The sequence below is a fragment of the Athene cunicularia genome (genome assembly GCF_003259725.1).
Source record: "Athene cunicularia isolate RWA chromosome 8 unlocalized genomic scaffold, athCun1 chr8_part1, whole genome shotgun sequence".
Classification (NCBI taxonomy): Eukaryota; Metazoa; Chordata; class Aves; order Strigiformes; family Strigidae; genus Athene; species Athene cunicularia.
In genome coordinates this window covers 1,917,363-1,928,309 of record NW_020799109.1, presented here as the reverse complement: position 1 = coordinate 1,928,309, position 10,947 = coordinate 1,917,363, and the positions used below count along the sequence as shown (strand labels likewise).

The following is a 10,947-nucleotide window of genomic DNA, read 5'->3' as shown; positions in this document are numbered from 1 at the left end:
GGGGGGGGGGGGGGAGGTTGCTTAATTTTCTAAGACTCCTTTTCTGTGAAGATAATTGCTGCCTGTTTTTTTAACACCCTTTTGTTATGTTACTGTGCACATAAACAACTCCAAATGAGACTAAAGAGTAATTTTTTTGTGATGGGCTTCAGCTGAAAAATGGCTCTCATTTTAGGTCTCCCCGCTAGATTTATTTGTGTATCAAGTAACAGAAGGTATTCAGGCAAACCTGTTTAGCCTTTGACTCCAGAAATTCTGCAAGGATTGATTTCATGACATCTATATAAGAAAATAGCCTTCATTTCTCCTCGGCAGGCTCTGAAGACATACAAGCTAATCATGACTCCATAGCAACGGATAAAAACTGTTTTCCCCTCCGCCCCACCTGTGGATGTCACATGAAGATGCTACACGTGCTGCTGCCATCAGGAGCCTGTCACTCCCCGGGGCCCAGCTGCCGGCCGTGGGGCGAGCGGCTGCGGTGCCACCGGGACCCCCCGCCCGCGCTCACGCCCTCCTCCTGTAGTTCTGAGACGGGCTGGGCTCTCTGGGGCCAGCCGAGACGGCTCTTCGCGAGCGTGGCCGGGGAGATACCTCCCTCCTGGATCTGCCGTCCTGCCCTTTGCTGCTGAAGGCAGCTCTGGGTTGTGCAGGTTTCCTTGCCCGGTGTCACCAATGGCTCTGGCCGCTGGACGGAGGCTCCAAAGGGACCACAGGCTGAAAATCTAAGGATATGTATATAGATGCCATCCTCACCCAGGTGGAGGGAGTACCTTTCCTTTGACAAGATAAGCAGGTATGTTGTAATCAGCAGCAGCAATGCGTTTTTGAGGAACAGTCGAGGAGCCAAACCACTGTTGGTTTGGGGTTTTTTTTGTTGTTGAGGTTGTCATTTCACTGATGACACCGCGCTCTGCTACGTAGGATAAAACCATCAAAACAGACATAGGTCGTTTAAGAGGGCTTCTCTGTGGTGGATGGTTTCTTTCTGAATGATCCAGGCAACTGCCAACCCAAGGTGGCAATGAAAAGATCTTCCTGGTGGCGTTCTCTCGTCGTGTCCCCATGTTCACTCTGCTCTTTAAGCACAGGTCAAGCCCTGAAAGCCCTGTATTGCTTTACTCCGCTCCCAATCGGGTTGGATTGCTTAAGGCCTCTGCGAAGACAATGAGACTTTGCCATTGCTAATATCAGAGTTGATAAAATCTGTGTTTCTTTTGTTTTCTGCATCGAATGATATTGGTTGCTGTGGGTGAGATTTTGACATCGCAGTCTTCAGCGTACTGAATCAGTTCCATATGAGTTTGAGAAATGTGTGCTTGATCTGAGTTAAAAAAACAAACCAAAACAAACAAAAGCACCCAAACCAAACTTCTGGCAGGCCGAGGTGTTGTGTTTTTTTTGTTTTTAGGTCGTGGGGCAGAGTTTGTGCATGCCTTAGTGATGAATAGGGTTCTTCATTGTCCCACTGATTTGATCCCCTTCAACTTCCATGTCATCAGCATTTTCCAGCCAGTGGGAGCTGTAACGGACTCCCGAAAGCACCCATCAGCTCGTCCCCACAGCAGCTATATATAAGTTTCTCCTTCCTCCCCCGAGGCTGAGCTCAGTGCCGCGGGGTTGTGGCCCGGACGCAGCTGGCCATGGGAGTGTGAGAGGCTGCGTCCGAGGATCCCTGCGGAGACCTTCCCAGGGTAACTCACCGCACGATCCCCGGAGCCGACAGCCTGTCCCAATGTTCAAAACTTTGCCCTCCTGCAGGATCTGAGTCCCGAGTGTAAGTGGCTTTCTTGTTGTGTTTTTTCAAAAGTATTACGAACTTCGTGTCTTGATTGTCAGAGGCCAAACCCTTCGGTCCGTAGTTGGGCAGGAATTCCCGCTGACCGTTGCGAATTATTAGTCTTGGTGGGAGCTGTGTTTGGTTCTGGTTTGTGGGGGCACAGGCAGAGGACAAAGCACTGGCCTGGATGGACAGAATTTGAATATGCCAGTTGTCCTCTGTAGGGGTAGATATTTTACCCACGACAGTTACCTTGACAGTTATAAAGTTTAAAACTTTTAAGAGCTTTTAAAATCAATGTATCATCCAGGTAGAATTAAAAGAGGGAGTAAACGCTTACTAATGCACTTTCCCCTCTATTCAGTTATGGAATTGCATCCATTCTGGGATACGGTTTAGACTCACCCTTTCCCAAATGGTGGTACTGAACAATGAGCGTATTGACTGTTCTCAGTGTTCAAATCACCCAGAAATGCTCTGGTTTTATTACCGGTATCTTTTCATCTCCCGATTGACTAAAAAAGATTTCTATAGTTAAGCGTGGTATGCTTATTAATGTAAGCATAATGTCATTGTGCAACTGGTAGAGAATGTTACGCTAATAGTTAATTAAACATTTTATTGTAATATTGTTTTCTCTGTAAGAAGTGTCTGTAAACGACAGCCTTAAGTATTGTATAATCGCAATACTTTTTTGACAGAAAGGAAACAACTGTTAATTATTTAGAGTTAGTAATAAAACATGCCAGGTCCTTACATTAATTCAGTTCACTGGAAAAATATGTATAAAGATTATATTATAAAGACAATTATATTATAAAGATAAAATTATCAAAATATTATAAAGATTGAAATTTTTTAAACAGTAGACTTCAAAAAAACATCTAAATACGTCCGTCCCTGTGGAATATACTTTCACGTCTGAAGGTATCATTGATTGACTTTGTTGTGCGTTCAGGCACTTAATCATTTTAGGAATTCAGAATGTACAAAAAAAAAAAACAAACCAACCCAACCCCTCCAAAATCTAGCAGGTTGTTGATTTGACAGGTCTTTTGATTTTGTGTTCGGTACGGTGCCTGTCAAAGGGCAGTGACAAACAGCCTCTCATCAACCAGCAGAGTAGGATCTGGCCCAAGGTTAGACCTGGGTTTTGTTGTTTCCTAGGAGCCATGATCGGTGGCCATTCTTTGGTACTAAATACTTCAGTAGTTAGATTTACTTTTAAAAGAGCCATGCTTTTTAATGTAGATATTCTAGTATAAATATCCTGCTGTCATAAATATACCTTTCCAAGAGGAAATGAAACATCTGTGCATATGAAATGCACACACATTCACACTCTTCAAAAATTTCTTAAACAGACATCTTTACGTTGGACCTCAAAGGCTCCAGGTTCCAGGCGTTCAGAGCAAGGCTTTGGCTCCAGCTTGCCAATGCCCTTAGAGCATATTCCAGACACCCCAATGTTTCCATTTAAAATGGGTTGAATCCAGTTTAGGCCTTTCATGCTGCAAGCATGTGTTTGGGGAGGTTTTACAAGCTTAGCACTTAATACCAAAATGATTCTAAAATGTCACATTTTACAGGCAGGGTGTTTTTCTTTCAATACCGTATATTAGGTTGACAAAAGCAGGGCACGATTCTCTGAAAAAAAAAAACAGCATAGTGTTTGGAGAAGTGGAAAAGCCAGCCTGTCCTCCTGTTCCCCTTCCCTCCCTCCCGGCCGCCTTCCCTCTCTGAGTTTTATCAGAAGTGACCTGAACTGGTGGCGCTGCCGTTCCCGACGGGAGCGCTGGGGACGGCCCGAGAGGACACGTGTCGCCTCCTGCTCTGCGGGGACCGTCAGCCCGTGGCTTGGGCGCAGCGTGGGGCCAATCCTGCGAGCAAAAAATTCAAAGTAAACATTCTCAAGTTAGCAAACACAAGCGCTGGGTTTGTCAATAATAGATCTTGCGAGCGTTTGGCAGTTGTGAAATGTTTTCCTCCCTTTCTTCCCAAAGATACTTCTTGAAGAAGAGAAATCCAGATACAGATTTCCAGTCTAACTGGAGTAATTTCTGGTTTAGCAGTAAGGCTTTATGGGACGTGGTCTACATCCAGATCCTAGTCAAATACGTCTGCTGGGCCTTCATCTGAACTCAAGTTCTTTGGGCAGGGTATTTCCCAAAATTCCTGTTACTGCTGTCACGAACCGTTTGCAGCTTCCTGGGTTTCAACTGTATTGCGTGAAACTTTTAAATATTTCCATCCACTTACAGTGGAATGCACTCTCCAGGTAAAAGCCAAAAATCTGTTACTCACACTTTATAGATCAGGAACAAAAAAAAAAAAAAAAGAAACACAAGAAGAGATGCTGCTCACACCACATTTTTCAGCAGCAGCTGCTCATTCTGAGCCTGCCTTTGTAACACATCCAAATGTGGTCAATCTAGCAAGCTGCTAGAATGTCTCTTATTGCAAACTGCCTTAAATGGAAAGCCATGTGTGGCTTAAAATCCGATGTTTCACAGAAATTGCATGAATTTCACTGAACTTCTTTCACAGAATTAAGTACTTCAGAGGAGTAGCGTGAGTGACAGTGCAGAGACCTTGGCCAAGCCTAACATGAAGTGCCTCTATTATGCCGCTAGATTCAAGAAATTCTGAAAGGTGCCGCATTGCATAAAACTTAAAAGCATAATAAGCAACCACTGGCATAATCTATAGTAGACCAAGCCACGTTTGACCTTCGGTGGGGAACATTTCCACTTCCATTCAATCTGATATTTTAAGCGAGACTGTTAGGAGAGTGCCTTCAGTATAGTTGTCATTTTGATTTCTTTGGACTCGGTTTGAGGTGCTTAAATAAAGGTATTTTGAGGGCCTTAATTAAATGTATTTTGAGAGTGAAAGACTGTTCTTAACCTAGTGCTGGTTGTAGGGATTTGACAAGTGCTTATGCTTCCAGGTCTGCCTGTCACTGCTGGTCTCGAGTTTATCCCCTCCTCGGGTCAGGACTGAGAGCCCGGATTTGAGGAGAACAGTCATACAGAGCTCCAGGCTTAATTACCTTCTGGCTAAAATGATCCAGATGTAAGAAAAAAAACCACGGATAAATTATTATCTGGTGTTCCACACCATCTATTTCTGATTATGGATACCCGTGTAATGAATCTGATGCTGTGTCCCCGGCAATTTGGGGAAAACGTGGTCAAGTTCTGAGCCGTGTCCCAAATACGTCTTTTAAAAAGCTGGCGAGCGGGGTGTGATGGCCTCAGCTAGAAGGTGACACAGAGGCACAGTGGAGATCAGCACGTGAAAGGATTAATATGGAATATTAAAAGCTGTCAAAACAAATGATGCCGTAGTTTGTAGGATACTGACATCTCCCTCTTCCTCCCCGCCCTTTTACCCGTGGGACTTACTCTGTGATTTTAAACAGATTATTCTAAAAGGCTGTACGTGCAGTTTAGTAAACATAAAGCACACTGAGTCACAGCTACGAACAGCTGAAATGGTTCACTGGGGTAGATTAATACAGATGATTAGCACGGTGAATGTTTCAGCTCTCTTGTCAGCTACTACTGAAGAGTTTGAGTTTTGTGACTCGAGGCTCACTCCGAATGTTCAGAGTTGCAGCGTGAGGACGTGCAAAAAAGTGAACCCATAGGTCTCGGGGTGCCACCAGAGAGCCCAGAGGGACGCTGGCTTAACGTGCAAAAACGTGTTGCATTTTCACAAGCCGGAGGATCGTGGATTAAGAAACAACTTTTTTAATTGCATGTGCTTTCAGATTGTTCAAGCTATTTCTGCTGGTTCTGCTCTCTGACCGACCCACGATCTGCAGTGAGCAATGCTCTGACTTCCCACAGTGTCGTTTTGGCACAATTACAGATCAGTTGATAGGGCTTACTCAGAGTATCGCTTGAAAACCAAATATGTCAAAACGGGTCATTTTTTGCAACGTGCTGCGTACTCGAGTGGCTCCACTCAGTGCGGAGTAGCAGTATCTCTGGGTTTCAGCTGTAGGATGACAGTCGTATTCGTTTGAGAGGCTAAATAAGGGCAGAAAGTTCAAATAAGGTGAATCAGCAAGATTGTCATTATTACCCTTTGGGTACGTAAAATATCTGTTGTAGGAAAACAGATTAAAATTCCAAACTAAATCAGTTTGTTAAGCTTCCATCCTAAAGGATAATGCTTTCAAGAAATTACATTTAGCCATGAAAAAAAAAACCCATTTAATTATATTTTATAATTAATATCATTCAAGTGGCTGGCACGGTGGCTCAAAACGTAACGGGTGATGTATGTCCAGGGCTGAGAGCGGGGCAGACGGACACAGCGGTTGATACGTGACTTAAAGAATTCCGCTGGGTTGTGGTTGGGATGCTTCCAGGAGCAACATTCTTAACTTTCATATTGAAGACCTTAAGGAAATTAAATTGAGAGGAAATGAAGGACAATTTTGTGTTAAATTGTAACCTTTCCAGGAGCAAAGGAAACTGATTTAAACAGGTCTAACATTTTGCCAATAGCCTGTTCTTCATTGCTATGGTGACGTGGGTAGCCTTATTCTGACCCTCATTTAAAATTTCTGAATAATTTTCCTCATGAAGAGGATTATTAATAAACTTTGTCTTTATATCTAACACCAGTGGCCAAGTGGAGCTTTTCAGGTAGGTTGGGACAGTGCTTTGTACTTCCAGGATTCATTCCCAAGGTTCCTCTTCCATTTCCGAGGCCGGTATTTGTGTCACCACAAAGGACTTTCACTCTAGAGAGAATATTTAGACTGTAAATTTTATTATCTCTGGGTTAACACAGTTCAAAACCTGATTTAATGGTAAAGATGGGTATGGAAGTAACACCTGAATGCTGTGGTGGATCCAACTACGGACCTTCTTGTTTGTGGTTTGCAAAACTCCTTATGATGAAGCAAAGTATGGTTAGTCCCTCGCATCTTTTTGTATTTTGGGGTTGGTTTGTTTTGGTTTTTTTTTCCTTTCTTGAATTAAAATCGTTGCTGTGGTCTGTCTAGATAGTTCCTCCTTTGTCTTCGGCCTGTTGTGAAAGCTAGCTCATGGCTTCTCCAGGAGGAGTTTCCCACGCGGCAGCAGGACCGCGGGCACCCCGTGTTACAGATTCGCGTGGCTCCGGGGAGGGGCTGAGCCTGGAGACCCAACCCCGGGCAACACGGGCGAGACCCCCAGCTCCAGCACCCACCACGGCGTCGGCGGTGGGGGCCACTGGCCAGCGAAGCGCGGGAGTCCTGAGGCTGGCTGTGGGTGAGCCAGCCCGGCACCGGAAGCCGTCTCGCCACAACAGCACAGGATGGTGCCCCACCTAATTAAGCCTGTTGAAAGGCAGGGCTAATTAGTTTAGGTGGAGTGCCTTGTTAGCACAACGATGTTGCTTCCAGGATCCAAGTTGGTTTCCCTGCACGTGTTAAGCTTCCCAGCCCTCGCCGAGCCAGCCCACATGTATCAAATGAGATAATACGCTGCACGGCACAGGTAAGCCCTCAGTGGGTAGCTAGGTAATTTCATAATCATATCCTGATTTTTCAGTGTCTTTCTCACACTCCTGCATTCACATGCATGCCACGTGCTCAAGAAGAAAACATTTCTACTCACGCAATAAAACGTTCATCTTACTGTGATCCGGCCTTTCCTTGTTTATCTAACGAAAGAGGAGCACAGTCTGGGCTCCCCGTGATTTACAGGGAGTTGGGATTGGGATTTCCATCCCCCAGGCTCAGCTCTAGGCCTGGGCTAGAGGCTTCCTGCTGCAGCCATGGTCCTCTCGTCCCCAACCTACAGCTCTCTGGGCCGTGTGGAGTAAAGGTGTGGTGATGGGGATGCACTTAATTTAAAAAGTCATCATAGCCTGGGTTAATTGTGATCTGTCTTCCAAAAGCTGTTTGCAGCATGTGTTTATTTCCTTATGAAACGTCACCTGAAAAATCATTTTCAGCGTTCTCCTTGCAGGTTTCTCCTCCGAGCGCACCGTCAGTCTTTTGCACCTGTTTTCCTAGACCCTGTGTAGCAGAGGTACTCTCTTGCGTCAGATTTTTCCTCCTGTCTTGTGATTAAGGCAGGAATCCTATAGGGCAAAGAGGAATCAAGCCTGGTCAGTAAAACGATAACGTGCCAAACTCTGTGTTTGCTCCCCGAGATAAAGTTGGAACTGAGCAATCTTTCCCGTTCATTCGACGGGCCAAGATTAGATTCTGCCCCTCTTGCCATTTCTGCTTCTCCCTCTCCGTGGACTGAGGAATTCCTACTATGCAGGCAAATCCCGCTCCCAGATTCCCCCATGATATCGCTGCTAAGTGACATCTGACAAGATGCTTCCTGCATTTTGTTACTTCCATTTGGCACCATAAAAGCACTGTCACTTACCCTTCTGATTTGTGGCAGCGACGCTGTATTGTTCGCTCCGAGCGGCTGCTGCGGCAGGGAAGGGCACAGCAGAAACGGGGTCTGCCGTGCGCTGAAACCCTCCATCTCACCCACCGTTTCCCCTCTAATCCCTTCTTCAGAACTTCTCCAGTTTTCCCCGCTTGTTGGCATTTCAGATTAAACCTTTAGGCTTATCTTCAGATCAGAAATTACCTCCGTGGGAAGTTTCATGGGCCTCTGTTAGCCACCTTAAATTGTTTTTAACGCTGACGCCTCATTTTTGCACCTTGCCATGTAAAAGGTGCAGCGTTAACTTTGCTTTGGGAATTGTGATTTTTAATCTTTATACGGTACTATTTTTAAAGTTGAGGTTTACACAGCTTGAGTTTTAGAGTGCATGCGTATCTGGCACCTGTAAACACACAAAATAAATGTAAGAGCACTTTTTTAGTTTCGGTCGGGACCCTAACTTTTTATCAGCTCGTTCTTTCCAAGTGGTTTCCATTGCTCCACCTCAGTTGGAGAGAGCTGTTAGTATTATTTCTTCTGCGGGAATGAAGATTCATGATGAAACACCTTCTGCGCTCTGCTCCAACACCCACTTGAAGCTCTCTCTGGTCCTTCTCTCCGAGCAACGTTTGGTAAGTCCGGTTCTTGGCAAGGCAATGCTTGAGTAGCGTACTCTCCCCGTTCTCTTCATTCTTTTTCAGCCCGTTTTTAAGTGCTGCTTGCGGGCACCCACAGTTATTGCCACAAAGCCGGGCAGAATTGAGCGACTTCTCCAGCTCCCACGATAATAAACCGCAATCACCCTGCTCTAGGCTAATTGGGCAGCAATTGCCTGGTTACTGCTAACAGTCGGTGGCCTGGTCAGTGAGTTGCCAGCCGGTGCGGGTCCTCGGTGACCTGATTCTCATGACCTGGCTGGTGATCCACCCCAACCAGCCTGCACACCACTACTGGTGGGTATAATCAGGACTGTTGCAGGTTTGTCCAGTTCTGCCTTAACTGGCTTCATCAGGGCTTGGCTCTTGCTCCAGGCTGACCTCTTGGTATGAGTTTCCTTGACATGTTTCATTTTTGCCTCAAAACGGTGGCTGGGGCCTTGTGACTGATCTCCTGCTGCTCGCCTTGGGCTGGGTTGCAGGAATCGGATCAAAGCAAGGCTAAGGGACAGGCTGCCTGGCACCAGGGCTCTGGATAAACTTTTCTGTTTGCTGCTGAGGGCTTCCATTTACTGCTTGGTCTCAAGACTCCGTCATTGTCACAAGATTAATTTCGCCTAACTTCAGCCACCTAAAAATTACAGACCAATCTTATGTAGTGGCTGGTTTTTGAAGAAAATTTACTGTGAGCTCGGGAGCAAACCATCCTGTTGTGCAGGAAGATCGGGAATTTCAGCAGAGGCCAACTTGGTGAAACAAGGAGCTTCTTAGCGAGGCAAAGTGCAAAAAGAGAGCAGGCGAAGAGCAAAAAGGATTGGTTACAGGGGAGGGATGGAAAAGCACTGCTTGGGCATGTGGGGTGACGTTGGGCAGACCCAAGGCTGGTGGAGCTGTGACCAGTGAGGGGACTCCAATGTGGGTATGGAGCAGGGGAAGAAAGTTCAGGAAAAATGTTAATCTAGGAGGGAAGCAGCCTAGTAACAACTTGTACATGAAAGGCCGAAGTACTCGGTGTCTTTTTTGTCTCAGTCTTCGCAGAGTCTTCACCCAGGCCCTGGCACCCCCCCAGCCTGCTGGGGAAGGAGAGGGGTGGAGGGCGAGGAGGGAGCAGTGGGTTAGGGGCAGCCTTGAGGAGGTGGATGTGTTCAAGTTGGTGGCGTTGGACAGAATTCAGGCTGGAAAAACTGGCTGATGTGACTGTAAGGTGAATGTGTGTCATTCATGAAGAACCGTGGTGCTTGGGAAGGTCTGGGACAACAGGAAAAAAATCCATCTTTGAGCAGGGCGAAGGGGATTGGGGAAACTGTGGACTAGTCAGACATCTCGGTCACCGGAGAGGTCACCGAGGGTGTCCACTGGAGTCTGTTTCCAAACACCTGAAGGGCAAAAAAGTAAATCAGGAGTGGTAGACACAGATATGCCAAGGATAAATTGTGCTTGAAAGCCCCCACCTCCTTCTGCAGGGGCTGGGGGCTGGCCTGGCTGTGGGGCCGTGAGGGCCGGCGGTGGGTGTACCTGCTGCAGCGAGCGCTTTGGCCCCGATTCCCACAGCGTTCCCACGTGGAAGCTGAGGTGGCATCGGCTGCGCAGACCGACTGTTGACGGGGCTGGATGTTGCTGACCCCCCAGGCTCTAAGGGTGGGATGAAGGCTGAGTGCCCAGTGAGTGGCTGATGGCAGGGGGGGTGCGGGGTGTCCAACAGCGCCCTACAGCTGCTCGAGCATCGGGCTGATGGTGGTGGTTGGCTGGGGCGTGAGGCTGGAGCAGATGGCTCCGGAGATCCCTTCCCTTTTGGTGCTTAAGGATCTGGTGGAGTTGGGAGCGGTCAGTGTGAGGTTCATGGGTGGACTGGAGGAGCTTCAAGGTCTTTTCTGAGCGAGATGATTCTGGGATTCCAGGCAGTTTCTGTGACTGTGGTAGAGAGGTGCCTGCTGGGGCTAACAGAGAAGGAGGACAGGCGCCTCCGGAGGGTGATCAGCCCAGCGCAGCAGCCGTGCTGAGAATAGACCAGGATCACCCCTTGGAGGTCCCAGGCTCTTTCCACTGACTGCGCGGGGAGCTTAGGTGATTAGCTTTTAGATGACTAAAGATAGCTCAGATGAGCCCCCCCCCCCCC

General features: G+C 47.0%; 1 protein-coding gene across 1 annotated transcript in view; it reads left to right on the top strand.

Moving 5' to 3' along the window:
- PDE4B (phosphodiesterase 4B) overlaps positions 1-10,947 on the top strand; it is a 182,838-nt gene that overhangs the window by 135,905 nt on the left and 35,986 nt on the right. The window contains exon 7 of the mRNA XM_026853854.1: positions 316-612. Within this exon, the coding sequence (XP_026709655.1) occupies positions 316-612 (297 nt within the window). The remainder of the gene's footprint in view (positions 1-315; positions 613-10,947) is intronic.